Source organism: Vipera berus (genome assembly GCF_964194415.1).
Source record: "Vipera berus genome assembly, chromosome: 2".
NCBI lineage: Eukaryota > Metazoa > Chordata > Lepidosauria > Squamata > Viperidae > Vipera > Vipera berus.
The window spans coordinates 190,692,785-190,719,407 of NC_138203.1; the positions used below are offsets into that span (position 1 = coordinate 190,692,785).

Here is a 26,623-nt window from a genome sequence, read left to right on the forward strand (position 1 = left end):
CGCAAAATCCAGCAAAATGCCAAAAATTCCTGAATTTTGCACCAACCAAATCCCTTTTACAAATTTATACATACATACATACATACATACATACATACATATATATGTATGTATGATACCAGACCCAAACTCATGATAACATCACATGACATCACCACCACACAACCATTCAAAAAGCAAATCCGAACCCACAATGATAACGAGGCACAACCACAAAACAGAAACCTAACTACAGCTGCAACATCAGCCACTTTAAACCCCTCCAAACCACACAATAAGCAAACTGACACCCACTATAAAAACATGGCACCACCACAAACACGAAGCCGAACAAAAACAGCACAACTCACCAGCTCAGGTCTGGAGCTGGCAGCTGAGACCAGCCCATCCACTCAGAACACACCCCCACCCAATCAGAACACACCCACCATTCAAAACACACTCCCACCCAATCAGAACACACTTGGTCCCCCACCCAATCAGAGCACACCTCCACCCACAGAACACACCCCCTCTGGCAGTTTAAAAAAGAGGAACAAACAGCCACATGCTTCTCCCAGAAGAAGGAAGCAGAAGCCACCAGCCTGATGATGACGGATGGGATTCCGTCGAAACGTCGCACCTACACCTTTAGTTCTACGCGGGAGGAAACCCGAATGACCGAAGATCCATATATATATATATATATATATATATATATATATATATATATATATATATATATATACGCAAGGATGTTCATTAAAAACACCTATGTTTTTGTTTACTATCATGGCATTTCAATAAAATTTTTAAAGTAGAAGCTAATAAAGGTTAATAAGTTGGCCTTTTTATAAATAGACTTAGATATTATGGTAATTATGTAAAAACCCGTGGTCCTAGAGGAGAAAAGTTCTTCTACTCCTTTATATAACATTTATTTAAAGTTGGGCTGTCAGAAAACTGAAAGTCCAATTTGCACAGCCAAATGAACATGTGAGAAAATAAAGTTACCCAGAATTAAAATAAAATGTGCTAGAAACTGTTAGGATGAGATATACCATTGTTGTGCCTTCACAAAACAGATTCCATCGTACAATTTTGAGTACATCACATCAATGCACAAGCCTTTTTAATCCATTACTAGTATACTGTACTCCAAATGTGAGCTATTGCAACACAGATTTGTTATACCCGTAGATGTATCTGAAAAGATTTGTTTAAGTCAGACATGGGAGAAAATTAATTATTGAAATAAAGAGCACTAGTTGCAGATATAACTGAAGTGGCTGTAGGTGGATTTAGTAATTTTCAGATTTTTTTAAAGTCAATAAAACTTGTGAAAGTTTCTACCATCATTTTCAAGTTAAAAGCTTTTTACAAAAAGAGATTAAAGAAAAACAGCCTTAAGAAATAATGCCCAGTGACATTTTCATGAAATGTTACAAAAAGAAAAAAAAACTCTTCTAATATAAATATCACAATTAAACTAAATACCATTGTTCTGATAACGTGTAATATCTATCAAAGTAGAATACATGAATATGATTAAACCCTTGAAACCTCAAACCTTTTCATCCTTTTTTTTTTAAAAAAACCCTTTAATAGGCTCAAATTATGAAAATTAGCCAAATTTAACATTAAATGTATGACCCTATTCCTTACAAAGGTATAAATTTAATTATCTCAAGTGAAATCCAGAATTAACATTAAATATGATTGGATGGGCTTGTCCTTATTCCATTTTTGTTGTATTTTTAGCTGATATAATTGGAATATTAATATGACTCTGAATCAATCATTGTAAGAAGACTTTATGTTCTTCTAAACAATATGCCTAGTAGCTGGAAATGATCAAAAGAATAAGAATTGTGGATTTTTCAGGGTTAGGATTTTAGCAATATCCATAATTTATTTTATGACACTAGAAGAATAAACTTGCATTTGATCTGCAGCAATGAATCAGTGATACATATTTTTATCAACCACTGAATTTGTGTTGTTGTTTTTTTTAGAAGAGAAGACTTCTCGATTACCCATCTATTTGTTTTTATCTGTCAGAAATAAATGCTTCCTGCTCCAGGGTTTATTTGTGCATGAGAATAAAAGAAAAAGAATAATGCACTCAATGGCATATTCCACAGTTAGCTACAGGGGAACTTCTGAGTTTGTTCACTTTCTATCAAACAGCTGTTCTTTTTATACCTACCATAAACTAGGAAAACAGCTGCTTAAAAGCTGGCATGCCAGGTGAGAGATAAGAAAGCTAGCCTACTACAGATAACCTCATTTGAAAAATTCAGACACCTTCCTAAATAGCTATAAACACATATGGACATTGTGATTAATAGCTAGAGAATCAGCTCTGAGGCTAGGCAGATTGGACAGCCAAGAAAATGAACAATAATCAAGGAGTACAAAAGCTATCTTTACCTGAGCTAGGAACTGGGGAAAAATGATCTTCTCCAATAAAGCATTTTCCTCCTTAAAAGTTTAAGAGCAATTTGCCTGAAAATATAATGAATGGTTTATTCCATCTTTAGACAGTTTCCTTCTCCAGATGTCTGTTTAACATCTAAAGGGAAAAATATAAATCAGAGAAGAAACATAGAGAAGGTGCATATTACTTTGAAATAAAACCCTTAAAAATCTTTTAATTAAATAGAGGACAATATGCTATATTTGACAGATAATTTTGCATTAATCAAGCTATGCACTTGCATGCCAGTCCCAAGCCTAGATAAATGGGGAGGCTACTAGTGGCCTACTTGTAAAAATCTTGCCAAGAAAATGGAAGCCCTCTCAAATGAATATAGTCTGTGCTCTTCGGGCAGAAATTAGGTGTCCAGTTCAACCATTCTGTTCCTATTGAGCGGCTACGCTATCAGCCCCCTTTACCACAAAGATCTTGCAAGAGAAGGGCCATACGGACAACCGTGGGATCTGGCAGGGTGAGAGCTGTGAACCACAAACCAAAAGCTTTCACTGTGTCCCTGCATAAGAGATACAGTCCCTTGCTGACCTTAATAGGGATACTAAGGTGGCAAGTCAACCTGGTTTGCATCCATCAAAGAAGAGGACTGAGTTACTTGGCATTAAATTCATGGATTTTCTGGAGAAACATTTAAACTAAACAATGGGAACAGAGAGTTAATTGATACAGAACATTTCTGTCCCCAGCAATCTAAAACTTAAAGGGTTATCAGTGCTTGTAACATAGATGTTTGTGCGGGTAAGAATATCAACCTTGCTGTCAAGAACAATCAAGATGTTAATAGTGTGTGCCAAACCATGTGCAATAAAGAAAAAGGTGGTAAGGAAATAGGATAACTCAAGCACAAAACAAGTGATGTAGAAAGTAAAGACATGGGCAGCTAAAAAGGACAAATGTCTATACACCAATGCATAGGGTATGAGGAATAAATACGGTGAATTAGAAATTCAAGTAAATGAAGGCAGATATGATATTGTTGCCATTATGTAGGATGAAACCCACAAATAGAATATACAGATAGAGGGATTTAAATTATTTAAAAGAAACAGACCAAATAAAAGAGGAGATGGAGTTGCACTATATAAAAAAATAACTATATATTTACAGAAATAGAGCACAACAATGATGGAAATTGTCTTGAATGCATTTGGATCAATATAAAAGGGGGGGGAATGATGTTGCCATAGGTGAATACTATAGCCCACCCAACCAGTTAACTAAGTTATGTAGGAAGCACATCACAATAGTAACGGGGGACTTTAACTACTCTGACATCAACTGGGAGACAAACTCTGTACCAAGTGGAAGTTCAAACAGGTTCCTCACAAACCTAGTAGACAACTTTGTCTCCCAAAAAGTAGACAAGGGCAACTAGGGGATCAGCCATATTGAACTTAATTCTCACTAACAGAGATGAAATGATAGAAGGTGTTGAAGCTACAGGAACCTTGGGGGGGGGGGGAGTGATCATGCAATATTGGAATTCAACATTATGGAAGCACAAGCAATAGAACAAAGCCAAACTAGAGTCTTGGACTTTAAGAGAGCTAATTTCAATAAACTTAGAGAGACCTTGGGAAGAATTCCATGGATAAGAATCCTCAAAGGGAAAACAATTCAAGAAGCTGGGGAAACTTTGAAAAGTGAGATTATAAAAGCTCAGTCTAGCACAATACCAACGAAGAAGAAACCAGTATGGCTGCATAAAGAACTCTCTAATAAATTAAAAGATAAAAAAGACAAGTATAAAAAGTGGAAAGAGGGGCACATAACTAAGGCAGAATATCAGCAAATAGCCTGAACCTGCAAAGATGAAGTGAGAAAAGCTAAGGTTCAAAATGAATTAAGGCTTGAAACAAAAGGACAAAATATCAAAAAAAAGCTTCTTTCAACATGTAAAAAACAAGAAAAAAGTCAAGGAAACAATTGGTCCATTAACAGGACAAAGTAGCAAGAAGGTGACAAGCAACAGGGAAAAAGCAGAACTGCTTAACTTGTTTTTTGCATCTCTCTTTACACAAAAGGGAAAAAAAACAATCCAACCTATCAAAAACAGTACTGTAAAAAACAGATTAGGAATACAAGTTAAAACAGGCAAAAAATGGTGAGAGCACCTATCCACCCTAGATGAATTGAAATCACCAGGACCAAATGAATTATACCCAAGGTTATGAAGGAACTGGCAGATGTGATCTCAAAACACTGAACTATATCTTTCAAAGATCCTGGAGCACCAGGGAACTACCAGAGGATTGGAAAAGAGATGATGTAGTTACCATCTTCAAAAAAGGGAAAAAAATAGATCCAGGAAACTACAGACTATCAGCCTGACCATAATACCAGGGAAGATTATGGAAAATATAATCAAATAATGACTCAGGAACACCTAGAGTCATAACTAAAAGCCAACATGGGTTTGTCAAAAACAGATCATGCCATTGCATTCTTTGACAAAGTGATAAAATTAGTAGACCAACAAAATACTGTGGATATAATTTACTTGGACTTCAGTAAGGCATTTGATAAAAGTAGATCACAACCTACTACTTGATAAGATAGAAAAATGTGGATTAGACAGCATCACCACCAGATGGATTCATAGCTGGCTGACTGGCCACACTCAACATATAGTCCTCAATGGAACTGAATGTAAATGGAGGGAAGTATGCAGTGGAGTACCCCAGGGCTCTGTTTTAACCCCAGTACTCTTCAACATCTTCATCAATGATTTGGATGAGGGGATAGATGGGGAACTCTTCAAATTTGCAGACGACACCAAGCTGGCAGTAATAGCCAACATTTCAGAAGATAGGCTTAAGATACAGAAGGATCTTGACAGAGTTGAACATTGGATGCTATCTAACGAAATGAAATTCAGTGGTGAAAAAAGTAAGGTTCTACATTTAGGCAAGAAAAACCAAATGCACAGGCATAATATAGGTGGTACCTGGCTCAGGTAGTAACTGTGAGAAGGATCGTGGACTCCTAGTGGACAATCACTTACATATGAGCCAGCAGTGTGCTGCAGCTGCCAAAAAAGCCAACACAGTGCTAGGCTGCATTAACAGAGGGATAGAATCAAGAACATGTAAAGAGTTAATACCACTTTATAATGTCTTGGAAAGACCAACTTGGAATACTGCATCCAGTTTTAGTCACCACAATGTAAAAAAGATGTTGAGTCTCTAGAAAGAGTGCAGAGAAGAGCAACAAAAATGATTAGGATAGTGGAAGCCAAAACATATAAAGAATGGTTGCTGGAATTGGGTATATCTAGTTTAATGAAGAGTGTGCTGGACCAGTATATATTCAGCTGGTCCATTATTATAGCTAACTTAACAACTGTGTTAGAGTATTTAGCATTTACAGGGTTAATACTGTATCCTTCACAAATTGTATGTAAGAACATGTAGCATTTACAGGGTTATTGCTGTTTCCTTAAGAGATGGCTTCTGAGAAATGTAGTCTAGTTATTAGTAAGTCCTATAGCTTATCTAGCCAGTGGGAGGAGCTTAAAAGTTTATTGCAGGACATCCTGGCTTTGTGCCAGATTGTAAAAGCCTTTGTCTAATGCAGCATCATGCACACATTGATTAGCAGCTGTAACCACGCATAGATGAGATAGGGAATTACCCCTTTTTACCTATGAAAATGGACAGATATGAATATGACCGGACGAATCTACTGCAAAGTAAGTCTCTGCTTAGAGTTCCTGGACAATAAATATTTGTTTAAAACTATTCCGTTGAGTTATACTGCCTGGATTCTGGAGCTACCAAGCATTTTAGTTCTGGGGGCCAGAACAAAGAGAAGGACTAGGGGTGACATGATAGCAGTGTTCCAATACATATAATACAGAGATAATTGCTTGCCTATATATGTTACTACTCTCTTATTCTTGTATCATGTTATGTTTCTTGGGCTTTTAATCATGCTACTGTAAGAGTGAAATAAAGTAGTGCCTGCCCTAGGACTGTGCAATACTTTGGGTCTGATTGGGAAGACATGCTTTGGAATGAATGGGAAAATCAACACAACTGTTGTATTGAACACATTAAGGAAATGGTTCCTTTTCCTAGAATTATGCAGCTGCTGAAGGGCTACTTGCACTGCAGCTGTGTGAACTTGGAAATACACATGACTGCTTAATGAGTTACAAACAAGTACTAGGTTCATACTCACATATATATTTAAAGTACTTCTTCATCAACAAAACAAAATTCCATCAAATTGCACATTCCTAAAAAACAATACACCCTGATGCATCTTTCATCAGTTCCTGTCCAGATTTAGGATTCAGAATGGCAAACAGCTACATTATAAATATTGTTTGGTATATATCAGTGTTAGTCATCAATGGGCAGCAGATCATTTTAGTAATTGTTTATTATTGTGCCCTATCACAAATTTGGGTGGGAGAGTGAGATTGATTAGTCTATCCTGGTCATAGGAATATCTGCCCATATATTAGTCCTACATAAAGCAGCAAATTTCATTCTACACTCACTACAAATGGTATATACATCGAGTTATACTAGAGTTTTAGACTTTGGAATCCTGAAATGTTCAGATGGTTTCAACAATAGCTTTCTTATCTAAAGAGACTGTGCCTGTTATGACATGTCCAAACATTTTGCCAAATTAGAAGTACTCTGAGTGAAAAGACTTTACTGGTGTAATATGGGGATGGTAGTGGAGGAAAGAAGCAGGAAGGAATTATTCACAAACCTGATGCAGTATTCAATACTATCTGAAAATGTATTTTGAAGGCCAAGTGACTTTCAGCTTGTTATGCAGGAGACAAAGCTAATACAAAGGAAAATCATGGCAGTCAAGAAAATTACAGCTGTGACTCACATAGCTTTTTAAAGATAATTTCAAAAACAATGGAGGCCTCAGATTAACACTGAATGGTCTTTATTTTCCTCTCTAACCACTGTCTGTTCTTGCTTTATGTAGGGGAACATCATTTAATCATGTTGTATTGTAACTAGTGCTTTGTTTCCCATAGTGTGCTAGACTTTGTATTGGCTAGATTAGATCATTTGCAATAGTAGAAAGACTGTTTACATTGTCTAAAGCCTCTGAATACTTAAATTAATCCAGCAATTTGTCAAAAGAAAATCCATCCAAATGCAAAGGTAATTTATAATTGCTTCCTCCAAGCTGTTGCCCAGTACAAGTGCTGTCTTACAATCCCCCTTTCTTAGTCAACTTATGAAAGCCTCTTGGAAGTGGAAAATATTAACAATACAAAAAACAGCTGGATTTCATGGAAGTTTAGTAACAGTAACTCTATCAGTAGATGCAGAACGCTATCGATAAAACTACAATCTCCTGAGTGCTAGAGAGAGTAGCAGGTTTTAGCTGCAATCATGATAAGCCAATAGACAACTGCTTTTAGTAATTCAGAGGAAGGTATATGCTCCTCTGGACGGAGGCCTGGGACACCTATCTATCCTCTGAACAGATCCTCCTCATGGACTATTATCTATGGACTGCCTGCGATCCGGACTGCTTTTTATGCCTTCCTTTAAATATTCTTCCACGGACTTGTTCGCCCTCAGGGGTGCTCCTCCTTCCTGGGTGCGACCCGCCTCTCTAGCCGATTATAACCTCAAGGAAGGGCCCATTTATTGGGACCCTGAGAGTTGGCTGGGCACGGGTAGGGGCCTTCGACGTAGACCTAACAAGAGGCCCCTGATTATTTTTCTTTCTAAATTTTTTAGGGGGTTAGGGAGGCGGGAGGGTTCTTTCGGTTGTTTGGATGAGGGGGGCGATCCAACAACCTCTGTTCTGGCTAGTGCCGATGCAGATCGCAGGGGGGAGGAGCGGGGGTCGGTTACCTCCGGGGCTCCAGGGCTGGTCGTGGGGCTACCTATTCCCACGACATCAGGGAATGGCAGCAGATGTAGGAGCAGAGGGCCGTATCGATCTCAGGGAAGGCCTCTCCGCTGCTTACAAGCGGTGGGGCACTCCGACCCTCTGGCTCTCCCCCAAGGTCCCGGGAGTGATGGTGTGCAGCCTCCCGAGCTCCGGCTGGTGTATTTGAATGCCAGGTCTGTCTTTAATAAGGCTCCTCTCATCCGTGACTTGGTCGAGGGTGAGCAGGCGGACCTGGCTTGCATCACGGAGACTTGGTTGGGCCCAGAGGGCGGGATTCCTCTGGTTGACCTTTGCCCACCAGGTTTCCGGGTGCTGCACCGGCCTCGGGCTCAGGGTAGGGGTGGGGGTGTGGCTGTTGTTATGAGGGAGACCTTATGTCCGCGGGAGGCCACCGTTCCCCAGATAGTCGGGTGTGAGTCTCTCTTTTTGAGATGCGGCCCTGGTGCGCAGTTGGGCTTGCTGCTGGTGTACCTTTCGCCTAGTCACGCAGCAGCAGCCCTGCCTGAGCTGCTCGATGTCCTCTCTGGGCTGGTGATTGAGTTCCCGAAACTTATAGTTTTGGGGGACTTCAATCTACCATCGCTGGGAGGATCATCTGAGTTGGCTCGGGAGTTCATGGCTTCCATGACGGCCATGGACCTGACGCAAGTAATTTTGGGACCGACTCATGAGGGAGGCCACACCCTTGACTTAGTTTTCTTATCTGGACGGTGGTTAGATGATCTTGGTGGGGGCTCTCCAATTATTATGCCCCTGTCATGGACCGATCATCATCTCCTGCGCCTGGTCTTCCATTTTGCCACCCCCCGCCGTGGGTGTATGGAACCAATTAAATGGTACCGCCCCAGACGCTTAATGGATCCCCAGAGGTTCCAGGCGGCGCTGGGGTCCCCACCTGCCTCCCTTGCTCACAGCTCGGCAGATGCCTTAGTGGAAGCCTGGGAAAGGACGGCCACTGAGGCTCTTGACCGAGTTGTACCCCTGCGGCCCCTGACCCGGTGCAGATCCCGTCGAGCTCCATGGTTTTCTGCGGAGCTCCGGGAGATGAAGCGTCGGAGACGGGGCCTAGAGAGCGGTTGGAGATCCAGCCGATCCGAATCCGACCGATTGCGACTAAGAGCCCACATTAGGTCTTATCTCGCTGCGATAAGGGAGGCGAGGTCTAACCACTTCGCCACCCTTATCGCGTCCGCAGATAATCGCCCGGCCGCCCTGTTCAGGGTGACTCGCTCCCTCCTAAATCAGGAGGTGAGGGAGGATCCCTTGCAAGGTCGTGCCGAGGAGTTTAACCAGCATCTGTCGGACAAAATCGCTCGGATTCGGACCGGTCTGGACTCTGACTGGGCAGAGTCTGGCGCTCAGGACACGGGCGGTCTTGTCGATACCACCTGGGATGAGTTTGATTCTGTGACTCCGGAGGAAGTAGACAGGATCATGGGGAGGCTGAGCACCACCACATGTTTACTGGACCCGTGCCCTTCCTGGCTGGTCTATGCAGCCCGGGAGAGGACACGCAGCTGGTTCCAGGCAGTTATATCGGCTTCTTTGGGTGAGGGTAGCTTCCCCGCCGTCTTGAAAGAGGCGGTGGTGAGGCCTCTCCTCAAGAAGGCTGCCTTGGACCCAGCTGTATTGAACAACTTTCGTCCTGTCTCCAACCTTCGCTTTCTTGCGAAGGTTGTTGAGAGTGTGGTGGCGCATCAGCTCCCTCTGGTCCTGGATGAAGCGGATTATCTAGACCCGTACCAATCGGGTTTCAGGCCCGGGCACAGCACGGAGACGGCATTGGTCGCGCTGGTGAATGATCTCTGGAGGGCTCGGGACAGGGGATATTCCTCTGTTCTAGTCCTATTAGACCTCTCGGCGGCTTTCGATACCATCGACCATGGTATCTTGCTGCGGCGTCTCAGGGGACTGGGAGTGGGAGGCACAGTCTTACAGTGGTTCTCCTCCTATCTCCAGGGACGTTCGCAGTCGGTGTTGGCAGGAGGGCAGAGGTCGACCGCGAGGTCTCTCGTTTGTGGAGTTCCTCAGGGGTCGGTCCTCTCGCCTCTCCTGTTCAACATCTACATGAAACCGCTGGGTGAGATCATTCGTGGTTTTGGAGTTGGGTATCATCAGTACGCGGATGATACCCAACTTTTCCTTTCGACCCCAAACCACCCCAGTGATGCCCTCAACGTGATGTCCCGTTGCCTGGAGGCGGTTCGGGTCTGGATGGGGAGGAACAGACTTCAACTCAACCCCGACAAGACTGAGTGGCTTTGCATATCTTCATCCCGGGTCTATTCGGACATTCCACCTCTTGCTATGGGGGGTGAACTATTACCCCCCGTAGATAGGGCTCGCAACTTGGGAGTCCTCCTAGATTCACGGCTCAGCCTGGAAGACCATATAGGAGCTGTGACTAGGGGGGCTTTCGCCCAGGTTCGCCTGGTGCGCCAGTTGCGGCCCTATCTTAGCCGGGATGATTTATGCACGGTCACTCATGCGCTCGTGGCCTCTCGTCTGGACTACTGCAACGCTCTCTACATGGGGCTGCCCTTGAGGACCACCCGGAAGCTCCAACTGGTACAGAATGCAGCCGCGAGAGTTGTGTTGGGAGTCTCCCGATACTCCCACGTTACACCTTTGCTCCGTGAGCTGCATTGGTTGCCAGTTGCCTTCCGGGTGAGATTCAAGGTACTGGTAATGGTGTTCAAAGCCCTTCATGGCATGGGGCCGGAGTACCTTAGGGAACATCTGCTGCCGGCATCAAGCTCCCTGCGCCCTGTGCGTTCCCACAGAGAGGGCCTCCTCAGGGTGCCACCGATCAGAGAATGTCGATTGGTGGCGCCCAGGGGGAGATCCTTCTCTGTGGGCGCTCCGGAGCTGTGGAATCAGTTGCCGGTAGAGCTCCGGATGGCGCCCGATCTTCGCTCCTTTCGTCGCGATCTCAAGACGTTTTTGTTTGTACAAGCCGGCCTAGCCTGATGGGGATTGGTGGGGTTTTTATTTTTTTTTTGTATTCTTAATTTTATTTTTGGGGTTTTATTATTGTATTAATTGTTTTAACTTGGGCAATTATTTACTCTCTTTTTAATGTTTGTACTTTGTATTTGACTTTTGCCCTGTGAACCGCCCTGAGTCCTCAGGGAGAAGGGCGGTATATAAATATTATTAAATTAAATTAAATTAAATTAAATCCTCTATTTGCACATAAAGCAACCCAGAAACATGGCAATAAAGTTGTATTAGATTAAACACACAGATATTGTGGAGAGTTCCTTTATTTCATGCCATTCACCCAAAATCAATTACACTTAAATCCCTTTACTAGGTATAAGCATTTCTTTGGTGAATCCTTACCTTAAAATCACTGCATTTTAAGTAAGTTCATTCCATTTTCATAGAATGTGAGGATTTGAAAGGACCTTGTGAACATGTTACCCAACCCTTTGTAGCAAAGGAATCTACTGTTACAATATCCTCACAGCCATGTTTAAATATCTTTCAAAATATTTTATTTTTTAAACAGGGAATTCTTCATGATGCCAATAAAAATTTGACTTCCAACAATTTAATATCACTATTTCTTCTTTTGTTTTCTGGAAAAGGTCTAACCAATCTTCTACATATTCAGTTCTGATTCATTAAAACACCCAGTTCCTTTTTGCTTATAATGTTGCCCAGTATGATCTCTCCCATCCAAAATTCGTGCATTTGATTTTTCCTACACAAATTCCATGTTGAAATTTATCTTGTTAGCCCATTATTGTAACCCCATTATTTCAGTTTATCAAGACACACAAACACTGACTCCCAAGACTGTCCTTACTTGAGTTGCATTTAACTTACAATGCATGAAATAGCCATATCCAAGATAACAGAAACAGGAAAAGGTAAACTACAGGTAGTCCTTCATTTACAATCACAATTGAGCCCAAAATTTCTGTTAAGTGAGACACTTGTTAAGTGAGTTTTGCTCCAATTTACAACCTTACTTGCCCCAGATGTTAAGTAAATCACTGCAGTTGGTAAGTTAGTAATCCAGCTGTTAAGTGAATCTGGCTTCTCCATTGACCTTGGGACACAACGGTCATAAATATGAACCAGCTGCCAGCATCTGAATTTTGATCATGTGATCATGGGGAAGCTGAAAAAGTCATAACTATGAAAAACGGTCAAAAGTAACTTTTTTCAGTGTTATTGTAACTTTGAACGGACACTAAACAAACTGTTGTAAGTTGAGGACTACAACCTTTATTACCATTATTCGTACAGAAGGCATCACCTGCCATATTTTAAGGGCGAATGCAGCAGTTACTTTGAACCTTACCCCCCCCCACTCCTGAAAAATCAAAATGACAAAATGCTTTCAAATAATAATAGGTACTACAGTGGAAATTAAATTCAGATCACCTTGGAATCCTCTACTGACATGTTATGAAGCTTCCTATGTTAAGAATATCCTTATGGACAAAAACCACAGGGGCAACTTAAATAAGCAGGCAAAACCATAGCAGATCTGGTTGCACCCTCTCTGTTGTCTCTCTTATGGCCTTCATAATGTATATAGCTCAATGCTGAAGTTTAAAGTGTTTTGAAACAAAGAGCAAGAAAAATTCCATTGATTAAGATAGATGATCAAACATAGAAAGTGGGTGTTCTTTACAAATTTGTAAGTAAAAGAAACATGCAGCAGGAAAGACTTTAAATACATAGTCACATGTTTCCTCTTAATGACAAATTTGTAATAAGAACTGGCTATTTTCAGATTTCTGAAGCAGAAAACCACCTTTGTCTCTTAGATGTGCAGGTACACAAAGACACAAACAGTAGAGTAGCACTGACAAGAACTGCATCTTACTGATACAGTCATACTGTACAAAATTTACAAAACAAACCATTCACAAAATAGCATCTTAAAGGCTCTCAAAATGCAACATCTGTACATAAATTTATCCCAAGATCCATTGGCCACGTTGACTAGGCTGCCTGGGGCTGTAGTTCAACAATACCTGAGGTACCACTTCTATCATTTTCTTTTCTCAGTAAAGTATTTTCTATTCCATTCATTAGTGCTTTCTGACAAGAATACAAATCTCTGAAGACAATCTTTCAATTACAACTCACTAATTCTATTCAGGTTATTTTTAAAACAATATTTTCACAATGTACTTAATTAATCCTTATGTGGGCAAGGAAGTGATGTCATTAAACATCCAACAGTCATTTGCATCAAATCTCAGATATCTATTTTGACATGTTTTATCAATGTCTTCTGCATCGGTATTTCTTTATCAATGGAATACAATTATCAATGGAACTTCATTGTTAATTATATTTTTAATTTGATATTTGAAACCAGAGAGGGAACAAGTAAACAAATAGCCCAGTGATCACTGGTTTTGACTGTAGAAAGAGTTGCAACAATCCAATCCTCCCTTATGTATGTTGGCCCAAGGGACCATGGACTTTAACTATCCCTCTACAAGCATGAATGTTTGTTGGCTTCTCTATTAGCAGGAAAGTTTTGCAATAATTTTTGTCAAAGGCAGCTCAGGACCAGCAATTATGTACAGATAGGAGAAAATTCTTGCTGTGCTGGAAAGACATGACTCTTTGAAAACTTCTACAGGTAGGATTTTAATCTGAACCATAGATCTGTTGTGTGATTTATTGATTAAGACTTCAGGCTAAAACTAGAAAACTGAGTTCTAGTCCTAGGCATGAAAGACAGTTTGGTGATTCTGGGCCAGTCACTCTCTCTCAACCCAAATGATCTCACAGAGTTATGGTTGTGGGGAAAACAGCAGGAAGAAGGAGTATTATGTATATTCACTGTCTTATTTATAAAAATAATAAAGGTGGGATAAAAGTAAATGAAATAAATAAATCAATTGCATGAAAAATTAGCTTTCTTTTGAGGCAGGCTTCTATAAATCCCCAAATTCTGATCTTGAGCTTAGAGAGGTTTTCTACAACTTTGAGGAGCACTTACATAGTCATATGTCTCAATATTGTAGTTTGAGGTAACCATTTGAATGTTGAATTCTACTAGATTATACTTGTTACATGCAACTCTTAGAATGGCATATTTCTCCCAAATCCAAAAATTCTACAAAATCCAGTTCAGTATACCATAAAACCTCAACCGTGAATCCTTTTAATTTATATCTGATAGTGCATCTTTTTCAATTCATATACTTGTGCCTAACAGCAATAAAAGCTCTCCTGCTTCATCATATTCATGCTTCATTAAATAAACTTGCTGCTTTAATGCTGGAAAGAACTGAAATCTAAACCTATCATTAGTATTTGTAAGCTGGAGAAGTAAATCCAAATGTCAAAGCTTCCATTTGAATTCTACTTTGACTAGAGTACATTCAAGCATGTCATTTGACATACAGTGCTGCTTTTGGTTTAACAACGCACTACTTATAGCTACTAAATACACAAAGCTTATAAATAGGATCAAATGCGTTTTTTTAATTCTACAAAAAACGTTTTAATTCTACAAAACATTTAATTCTACAAAAATACTCCCCCATGATTTTTTTTTAGCTCTGAAAACTCTGATAATATAATGAGAGTGTACAACCAGTTCTGTATTCTCATATAAAACTCAAAATTGCAGTTTGTGAAAGTCTGCCTATCTTGTGTTATTAGCACAACTGCAAGAAACTGCACAGCTAATACTGGTTTGCTAGTGTTGGTTAAGTAGTGTTGTCTCAAAGATTGCTAATGGCTGGGGACAAACCTGGAATGATTAGAGTAGTCCCTTTACAAATAACTTCTAGGGGAAATTTATTGTTATTTGTTATCAAAATTGTTAGCACGATAGGCACAATCTGTTATAAAATGCTCATTTACTAGAATGCAAGTTAAGTCTCACAGGATGTTTTTTACTATATTATTGGGGCTGTTGTGAGGCATAAAAGCTATCCTAAAAATAAATATTAGGGTGTACAAGGCTTTGGTTTCTATAGGGAGGGAGGGAGGGAGGAAAGTTGATGGATATAAAGAGAAGTGGTAATGGATATTATTATATCTATGATTTCACAATTCTTTCAGCTGGAGACAATAGGCCTGACAATTGTTACATGTAGACTAAATGATGTATAAAGTAATTGAGAAGACCTGAATTTCAAAACTTTTTGAAAGCTTTCCTTGGAACAGAATTCAAGTTGCTTATGTTGATCAGTAATGGAACACATTAGAATACTGTTTTTACCTGAAAAGAAAAAAAAACCCCACAACTCTTAATTTAAAATTAATCTTGGATAGTAAGATTAAGAAATAAAAAAATAAATATTAAAAATAGAACAAATTAAAATGTCCCTCCATTTTCACTTGAGGAAAAAAAGCTTGTTTCCCTTCAAACAGTAGTTTGTACCAATTTTACTTCTGGACTCAGTTCAAATGGCTAATATTGTCCTTTTATGTTTTAAATCGTATGGAGCAATTTATCAAGGACTGATTATGCTTTGGTCATTTCCTTAGCATCACACTGAAAGGACCTATTTGTAATATTAGTTATGCTAGTAGTTATGATAAAAAAAGTTTTTTAAAAAACTAGGGGCCCCAAAGGTGCTTTTTCAGGAGGCAACTGGACTTTCTTGTTTTTCTCTGAAGACGTTTCGTTTCTCATCCAAGAAGCTTCTTCAGCTCTGACCAGATGGTGGGGAATGGAAGGATTTATATTCCTTGCAGACAGCTGGTCATTTGCATTCTTTTAGAGAGTCATTGAGGCCACTTGGAGGTTTAGCTGTGTCCTCAGGGTCACCTGAGTGGTACAATTGTGTGTGGAGCCTTCTTGGCTGCAGGATGTTTTCTGCCCTGTGTCCCTTCACCGTTGAAGACAGGCACAGGCTGTTGGGGATGCATCTGTGTTGTCTGCATCTCAAACTGAAGCGCAAATGGTTCCTGTAGTCCTGAAAAAGCACCTTTGGGACAACCATGACTTGGAATGAAAGAGAGCCTCAATAGACATTAAATTAGGGGGATCACCTGCTGCCGGCGTCAACTTCCCTCCGCCCTGTGCGTTCCCACAGAGAGGGCCTCCTCAGGGTGCCACCGGTCAGAGAATGTCGGCTGGTGGCCCTCAGGGGGAGGGCCTTCTCTGTGGGTGCCCCGGCTTTATGGAATCAGCTGCCGGTTGAGCTCCGGATGGCACCTGACCTTCGCTCCTTCCGACGCGGTCTGAAGACCTATCTATTTGAACAAGCCAGCCTGGCCTGATGGGGGATGTGTTGGGGTTTTTATTGTGGATTTTTTATTACCATCTATTGTTTTAGCTCGGGCTCCTATTTAATTCTTTTTTAATTTTTGTATTCTGTATTTTTATATGTGCCCTGTTCATCGCCCTGAGTCCTTCGGGAGAAGGGCAGTATACAAATATAATAAATACTAATACTAATATATTTATAGCTTCCTTCTGAAATTAAAGCTCCTCTTTGTTTTGAATTGGCCTCCAAAAATATCCGTCATGTTTAAAAAAGATCTCCCTGAATTTAAAGTATTTCTCTGATTTTAGAAATGACATGATTTTTATTATTCTGACTGAAGCTTTGTGCTATCTATTTGACCAGTGTCACATATTGGTTCTAAATTCAGAATATTATTTGTAATCTAACTTGAGAAAACTTCATTCATCTTTTTTTCTGGAGCATATTGGGGCTTTAGTTGTTGTATCATGTCTCAGACAAATCTCGAAACAGCCACACTTTAACAGAATTGTGGAGACTTTTATATATTAGTATACATACACCAACTACTTCCATTTAACTCATTCTGTAGTGAGAAAGCCATCTGAGACAGAAACTGAAAGTTTGTCATTAAATTAAATGTGTACTTATATTTCTAAAATATTATTTCCACACAAGGTAGGAAACATGATATGTGGTTCTGGTTTTCTAAAAGATGGATGACCTTGCTTCTGACAACACCCAAAGGACATCACTGGTGAATTTCCTCTGGAATTATGATTTGTGATTACATATTGTCTAATTTCTGACATAAATGCATTTTTCTGACTTCTTTAGAACATTTAAGACAATGTGCTTACAAACTTGCAGTTTTTACTGAATTAGTTTCAGAGCAATATACAAAGCAGTGTTCAGTAACCTCCTTAATTCAGAATCAATGTAAATATTACATTACCTTTGAATCTGCCCAGTTCTTCTTTTTTTCTTGTAAAAGTTTGTGTTTTTTTTTAAAAAAATAAAGGTATTTTCCAATACTGTACTACATACATCTGCATTTGATTGCATTCATTTGGCACTTTTATTTAGAAACAAATTTAGTTTCTTTGTGAATCCATTTCAAAATCTTTTGTCTTCCCATACTTGGATCCATTAATTCTAGCAACACAATCAAAACTATTAAATGGGGTTGTGTCTAGAAGAAAAATAAACACAAATCCATAACTTCAGCAGGATGCATAAATGTATGAGTAAATGCATGCATGGATATAGATATAAATGCAGGGAAATAGAAAAATTTATTCAGAACATAAACATTAGGACAAGAGTTACAGAAGATAAATGAAAAATATTCTTAAATGCTTGCCTGAACATACCTTATATAACATCAAAATAGAGGTTATCATCAAAGTCACCCTCAATTTGCTGATGAGCCTCATACTGTATATACATCAAAAAACTCACTATTCTTTTTTCTTGATAAGCCATAAATTCAAGAATGTCAGGAAATATTCCCCTAAGACAGGGGTAGGCAACCTCGACTCTTTTATGACTTATGGACTTCAACTCCCAGAATTCCTGAGTCAGCTATGCTGACTCAGGAATTCTGGGAGTTGAAGTCCATAAGTCATAAAAGAGCCGAGGTTGCCTACCCCTGCCCTAAGATAACTAATTTTCACCCATAGGGAAAATAAATAGCAAATATAGAGTTTGTGTTATATTTACAAGGCAACATACATAGCATTTGTTTTTCCCCCCATTTTTTTTTTAAAATAACAAACGTGTGAGGTACTTTGGGCTGATAGACTGGCTCAAAATCAGGCATGAAGTAGATTTGAATTCAGTCTCCTGACTCCTAATCCAACACCTTAACCACTTAACTACACTGAATCTATATAGAATAAAACTTCCACGTCTGTTTCTTTGTTTATAATCTTCAGTTGGGAAAAACATTAAATAATAGGGCAACAGTTTTTGAATCAACATACAAGTAGTCCTTAACTTACAACCACAATTGAGCCCAAACTTTCTGTTCCTAAGTGAGATAGTTGTTAAGTGCAGTTTGCCCATTTTATGACCTTCCTTGCCACCGTTGTTAAGTGAATTACTGGCGTTGGTTAAGTTAGTAATGTTAAATGAATCTGGCTTCTCTGTTGAATTTGTCTGTCAGAAGGTTGCAAAAGGTGATCACATGACATAAGGACACTGCGACCCTCATAAATATGAGTCACTTGCCAAATATCTGAATTTTGATCACGTGACCATGGGGATGCTGCAATGGTCCTAAGTGTGAACAAGGGGTATAAGTCACTTTTTTCAATGCTGTTGTAACTTTGAACAGTCACTAAATGAACTGTTGTAAGTCAAGGACTACCTTTACTTCAAATGAGCTAACTTACAGAAGGCATAAATTTGGCAAAGTTGTGGCTGCTTTAGTGCTGTCATGCTGTCTCCTCACCATAGTCAGGCATGGTCATGTGATTGTCATTTCCAATGCTCCCTGCCAACTTCCCACGAAGAAAGTCAGTGGGGAAGCTGGCAGGAAGCCGGAAGTCCTAGGCAGGCAAGGCAGGTAAGTGTGTGCTGCCTGGTGGGGGAGATTGCACAAGGGTTTGGGGGGAGTGCATAAGAAGCATGTGCAGGTCGAGGAGGATGTGTGAGAGGTGACAAATGGTAAAAGAAGATTTATGGGCATGCGTGGAGCAAGGGTGTAGGGAAGGGCACGTAAGGCACCACATGGTGGTGTGAGGGGTATGCAAGATGATGTGCAATGTGTGTCTGGGAGGTTAATAGGGATGCAGCATGGTTCAGGAAGAATGCATGGAGATACCCAAGCATTAGGTAATATCACTAAAATGATAACTCAGTCTAGTTTCCTTATATTCTCTCTCTTACCAAATCCACGTGTTCTTTTGGATCTCATGCATGTTGGAAAGTTTGGTATTATGAGGTGCAGCAAATGTCCAACCCTTCAACAAAGAAACAAGAGTAGCTATGGATTGTTTCCCAGGATCCCAGGAATCCTAACTTTCATTGTATCCAAATTGTGGTATTAATTTTCTTTCCAGAAGTTCCAGTTCCATAGATCACTGGAGACAGAATGTTACTGCAAAATTCTTTCCATATGACAGATCATACTTAGGAAACTGGATTTCTTGGGAAGCCCCAAGTGGCTGGTCAATCAATGAAGCACACTTGTTGCTTTCTTTTACATCAGAGATGATCACAGCTGGAGAGCCACATCTTTCCCAGGATATATTGAGAAAGTTTTTTCCAGCTCTGAGCAATAACTGTGAAGCTACTAACTTGCAAAACTCCACCATTCAAACCCAGGTATAGATATAGGTATAAAAGTAAGTCTCTTCAGGTGGGTGGAAGGCTCTCTGATGTTCCTCCTCCTTATATCATCAGTTGGTATATATATATATAAACAAGCAGCTAACATAATGTAAGCCCACCTCTAAAATGAGCACAATGAGCCACCAATCAAAATCAGGATGAGTCTCCATCCTTAATTCTCAGGTAAAGTTTTTAGTCACACAGGAAGCTAACAAAATAGCTTCCTCATCAGTTTAGGAAGCTGAGGAAACAAAACCTAATTGCAGCTTGATGAACCCGGTGCACAGCACGCATTTCTGTGTAGTCATATTCGATCGATCATTAAGGGTATCCAGCTGGGAGAGGATGGAAAGAAGTGAGTTGGCATGATAATGGAGCAAATTTTCACGGCTAAATAGAGTCTGGAAAACATTGAGGCATTAACATTTATTTAATATGAACCAGCAAAAGAAAAATAAACTACATGGTCCCTTCAAACATTTATGCATTATCCATCACAGAAACTAAGTAAAAATTAAAGGTCATAAGTCCATATTTTCTTTACAAAACCCCCAGCAATCTCAGTCAATTGATGAATGGTATATGTCTACACATTTCCATAAATTAAATAAGAATTAGGTGACTCAGAATGAAAAATCCTCAAGGTTTTTTTTTCCCCCAAAGTGGGCAATTTTCCCTCTGTGTACAACAATTTACCGTTATTCTGAGGCAGAAGAAAAGCTGTTAAGCTTTAAAATGTATTTATAGTATTTATTTATTTTTTAAAAAATCCACTTTAAATATACAATTACGATTATTATTTAGATTATTTATATAGCTGCCTTTTCAAAATGAGTTAGGGTAAAATTAACACACACTCACACACACACACACACACACACACACACACACACAGTTTGGTCTGGTGGTTAAAGCTCAAGGCTAAAAAGTGAAAAACTTACTTCAGCTATGAAAGCCAGCTGAGTGACTTTGGTCCAGTCCCTTTCTCTCTGCCCAACCCGCCTCAGAGGGTTTTGTGAGGAAAATAGGAAGATGAAGGAATGTTGGATATGCCTTGAGTAATTTATATAAATTATATAAAGGTGGGATAAAAATAAATAAAAATCCCCTCCTCTGGACAAGAAACAAAAGGTAATAGAAACCACAGAACATACCCTTCTCATTTGAATATGATAGATACGATTTGGGGTTTTTTTCATGTTTTTCATCCCATGCAAGCTGCAAAAATATTACCAAGATACCAAATAATTGCCTATTCCTGACTAGGTAAAACGTATCACAACACATATCACAACTTCCACGTTTTTAAAATGACCCTGTTTCTACCTTCAAGCATGAAACTCCTGAAGTTAATTTTCTAAAGATGAAACAACTTCCTATCACAAGTAGGAGGGGTAAATAATAAATCCTGTCTGCCAATAAGTAAGTGCTTCTCCCCCATGACCAATGGTGGGATTCAAATATGTGAACAACAGGTTCTCTGTGTGGATGCTGCTTCTGGAAGTCCGTTCTGGGCCTGGGCAACAAAAGAAAATAGCTACCAGTTTTGCCGAAGTGCTGCAAAGCAGCTGAAACTCACCACTGCCCATGACTCATATTAATTGCTTGACTGTATATATGATCCTGGGCAATATTAAGTATTTTCATTTATAGAGAAAAAGATTTTGGGACTAAAGGCCCCACCAACAGTCTGCTGCCATATGAATCTATAGATAGATAGATTCATATGGATAGATGGATAGATTCATATCCATCTGTTGAGTTTTTCTGAGACTCTGCTTTGCAGGCGCTTCCATGAGTTATGCAGGACAAGAAATCAGTGCCATCTGATTTGTAAATCAGTTTCCCAAATTCCATCTTTCCATATCCATGTGCTCAGAAATTGACATGTTTGGAAATGTGGTGATGTGGTTTGTAGTTCCAAAACTACTCAGGAAATGTAGTAGGGGTTAAAAGTAAGCACAGCACAAATAATGCATTGCATAATAGAAATGTATTTGCACACGTATAGGACAGAAAACTTTATAGATATGTTTTAGAAGAAGCATAGAGAAGGTTTTGTGTAGTGTTTGCTGAATTTGTAAATCAATGTGGAAATAAAATACAATTATAATCAGGAAAATAAGAAACTGAGCAAAAACAAAACTGACAAACGTGCCCTAAAATGCAAATTTATTTTTCTTACTTAAAGATATTAATGTAGCAATTAGTATTTTTCCCCTCTTTTAGCTTTCAATCAAGAGTATTTTTTCAAACCTTTCAGAGATAATAACTTTTTGCTGTTGTTTTTTTTAAAGAAAACCATATACTACCCCTTTTAAAAGCAACTGGTTTTTGATGTTTGAGAGCAATTTTGAATACCAGGTGGTGAAATGTGGGATGTAAATAATTCAAATAAACAAATAAGGTTCAGGGTTATTTAACATACGTTCATTATGTCGTTGAAAGTACTTGTATGACCTGAAATTTCTCACATTTCCTAGACATATCATTTGAGTCTCTCTCTCTCTCTCCCCCACCTCCCTCCCTCCCTCCCTCTCCCCGTCCCCCTCCTTCTCCCAAATGTTGAGTTCCACACAAGGGGTTTATGCTACTTGTCGCGGAACAATTAACAGTCCGACCAGAGGTGGATGGACCGTGGTTCATTTGCATGGTCAATATCAAAGAAAAGAAATCCAAGGCATATTCTATAGTAAAACTTTTAATGAGAAAACAAAAGACCTAGACCAGGGATCTTCAAAGTTGGCCCTTTTATGACTTGTGGACTTCAACTCCCAGAATTCCTCAGCCAGCATGCCTGGCTGAGGAATTCTGGGAGTTGAAGTCCACAAGTCATAAAAGGGCCAAGTTTGAAGACCCCTGACCTAGACTGACCACATTCTTTCATCAGGCAGAAGGGAGAAAGTAAAACAGAAACTGAACTTTTTCAGGCCTGCGCACAAAACAGTTTAAAACCAAAACATTGGCTGGACATAGCTGGGGTCACTATGGTTACAAGATAAGATAAGGTGCAGAGCAGAAAGAGATGTACACTTAGGAATGAGCGAAGGCGGCAAAACTAAAAAACACGCAGTGACACTACTCCCAAATCAGATCACCACACATGCCATCCCATGCCACTGCCTCTGTTCAGCAGCTGAATGGACAAAGTTCCAGCTCAATTGTGATGCAAAAAGAACCATTCTCAGCTGGAAATGCAGAATTTTGTACAGTTTTCAGGCAGGCACTCTACAGGATGGTTGCCTGCAAACTGGGAGAAGGAGGGAGAAGTTTTGCTTCAGCCTTCCTGAACATCACTGCCCACCGGGTCCTCTAACAGAAAGGTTGCCTTGACAGCTTTGCAAATCCCACTCCATGTAACAGGCAGAGCAGCAAAGATGAATAATTTTAAGATGCTGTCAGTTTCCCACTTCTCTTAAGGAAGGGGCAGGCAATGCAAAGGAACAGGCTGCTTATTCTTCCCCCCCCCTGTCTTTTTTCCCTTTCTATTTCTTTTTCTTTTATAGAATAACATTAAAAGAATTTTTGTTATTGCAGAACTTTTTACCAGATGAGATTTGTGATTTGATTTTCATTCCTTAAGCAGGGTTTTTCTTTTCTAAAAAAGAAAGCAATTCCTCAAAGACTAGGGAATGAAAATTGCAGCAGCAAGAAAGTGCCCACTATTTACCTATTAATGTATTTTTCTTTTAATAGCAAGACTGTCCATCCATCGGCAAGAAAAAAATAACCTGATGCTGTCCTAGGAAACTTCAAAATAATTGTCATTATGGCCAAATACCTACTTGTTTTTAAGAAAACATTCCATTACACAGAGATTAGATCAGGGGTGTCAAACTCAATTTCATTGAGGGCCGCATCAGCATTGCGGTTGCCCTCAGGGGGCTGGGTGGGTGTGGCCTGGGTGGGCGTGGCCTACTGGGTGGGTGTGGCTAGAGTGCATACAGCCTACTGGGTGGGCGTGGCCAGCTCTACATCGTTCGCCTCAAGGGTGCCTATGGGGGCCTGGGCAGGAGTGGGACAGATCTGAGGGTCTCTGGCAGAAGGAGGGTCTCTGGGCCAGGGCCAAGGCAGTGGGGGCCGTTCCCTCACTGTTTCCAGGATGGCTTCGCGGGCCGCATGAAACCACTTCATGGGCCGGATCTGGCCCCCGGGCCTTGTGTTTGACATGTCTGGATTAGATTATGCAGAAATGAGAAGCTTATTAGAATTTAGGAAATGTTTTATCTGCCTCTTAGCTGAGATCTGGAGGAGATATCTTGAAGGTACTGAAACGGCCAGAGATTTGCTACGCAAACTTGCAGGAATGTGTGTTGTGTACCTGTATATAAGTAACCCATTGGCTTTCATTCCTTGTTTAGTTATGGATGATGCTGAACCTTTTAAACTTTTAGCACCTGTTTAAGATGTCTCTCTTCTCACTGAGCCACATTCTTATTTAACACAATATAATTTTGTTCACACAAACACACCAATTCTTTGTACTTTTACCTTAACACAGAAATGAAATATTGCATCCTTAATAGTCTCTCTGAAAATATAAATTTAAGAATAACAATTTTTTTTAAAAAAGGACATGAAATTCTACTCTCCTATAAAAGTTTCACAAAACTTCTCTCCCTTCACCTGAAAATGTATGTACAAGCATTTAGAAAATTACAAATATACCACTAATTCTCTGAAAAGTAAAAATCTTAGCTTTCCTTTATGAATTCATAAGACTCACAGCTAAAACATAATTAGGAAAAGTATTTTCTCAAACATGTATTCTTTAAGCTTCCATCAAAGTAGATAGACTTGAACTCACCTCAGTACATGAGTTGATCCATTGATGGTAGTGGTAGAACAAGGTACCGTTTGTTCCAGGATGGAAGGTCTTCGATATCGTTCATCACCACAACACAAGATGATGAGGAAGGCACGTCTGAAAGACTTGTTCAAGAATGCATAAAGGAAGGGATTCAGTCCTGAATTGATGTATCCCAGCCACAAGAAAGCAGTCCATATCTGATCAGGAACTGCATAATGTATGAAAGGGTCTATTATGTTTGTGATAAAGAAAGGTGCCCAGCACAAGCAGAAACAACCCATGATGATACAGAGGGTCTTTGCAGCTTTAGTCTCAGTCTTCATACGGTGTGTGCTATGCTGGTCCGGGTGTTGGAGTTGCCCATCAGTTGGTGCCCCTGCACGCTGTAAGATTCGTATCTGGTGAGCATGCTCCCTGGCTGTAATGTATATTCGGTAGTAGGCTAGAACCATTAGCAGAAACGGAATGTAGAAGGCTACGACTGAGCAGGTGATGGCATACGGCTTGTTGACCATGAATATGCAGTAAGTGGAGTTGGATGCATTGTTGAATTGCCTTTTCTCTACCTGAAGAGGTGAACCCCCCCAAAAAAACCCCACAGAAATGTTAGAAGCCTACAAAAATATCCCTGATAATAAAATGTTCTTTCTTAGCTTCATTTGCCCATGCGTACAAATGAGGTTAGCATCACAGATCTTTCTTCAGCAATCTCTAATAGAAATTTTGTCTCACAAATTAGCCCATTCTTTTCTTTCATAATTATGATTTGTCCTATTCATGGCATTTACCCACTGCTGTTAACTCTCTTGAATGTTTCCTCTATTTTCAGCAACGTTTGAACTACGGCAGAAAGAAAATCTAGTACAAAAATATTAAAATGGGGGAACAAATAAAATGCAATTAATAATAATAATAATTTATTAAAATTTATGGCACCAGATTTTGAGCAAGTCTGCGTGGTTATTTTTTGAGTGTGTAAAAATCTGTTCTATTGTCCAGTATATCAGTTTTGGTGAAAGGAAAGGATAGAAGAGAAATAAAATTAAACGTTATAAGATTTTAAAGAAAATATTGCATTTTATTGTAGTGAATGCCACTAATGTAAAATGACAATGTAAAAATCCAGATCTGGAAACTATGGTTTCAAAATAGCTAGAGGGTATTTTGGAGGTAGCATGCTGGATAAGACTATTCTACACATTAAATTAGTGATAACTATTGCAGTACAATTGATATGAAAGATTAGCATTGTTTCATTCAGTTACTGTATGCTGGAGCAGAATTTTAGGAGTTGTGATTTCAATACATTTGCAGGGAGGGCGTGGGGAAACCAGTTCAGAACTTTTCTCCATCTGCTTATGGTTCCCTGAAACAGATAGGGTGATTTTTTTTAAAAAAATCTCAAAAACTATAGAATCTGCATGATTACTATGAAGTCTAAGAATTAAACAAAAATTTCATCAGTTCCATATCTCATGAAAAGAGCTAATATTGCCTCTCATGTGTTATTGACACTTTGTTGTGGATTAGAATCCTTCATCTGGAGGACGATTATCATGAAAGCTGGAATACTGTCAATGTCAGGCAATAACTTCAGGGGAAAAAAACCTTTCAGAAAAGAAGTCAAAGTAGAGTAGGGAGAGGATTAATGAAGCAAATGTTTTATTTGAACAATGGATCTGCTAAAATGTTCTGGGAAGCAGTCTAATGCTGTGTGTGTAGTCAATCATCCTGTATGCCTAATAGAGGACAAGAGATATCCAGAATATACAGTATGTAAGAATTAATGTTTCTTCCATGGACTATATGCTGTGTGACTCAGCATTCAAAGCACTGTTCATTTAACTATTGTTTTCTTTTAAGTCTAATAGTAAAAAATGGTTGTTTATCATGCAAAAGGTCCATATGGGAGCAATAAATATAAACATTGTA

General features: G+C 39.6%; 1 protein-coding gene across 1 annotated transcript in view; it reads right to left on the minus strand.

The window, feature by feature from the left end:
- HTR4 (5-hydroxytryptamine receptor 4) overlaps window positions 1-26,623 on the minus strand; it is a gene marked incomplete at both ends in the record, with an annotated part of 140,687 nt that overhangs the window by 86,275 nt on the left and 27,789 nt on the right. Inside the window, one exon of the mRNA XM_081319024.1 lies at window positions 24,689-25,257. Coding sequence (XP_081175150.1) covers window positions 24,689-25,257 — 569 coding nt within the window. The remainder of the gene's footprint in view (window positions 1-24,688; window positions 25,258-26,623) is intronic.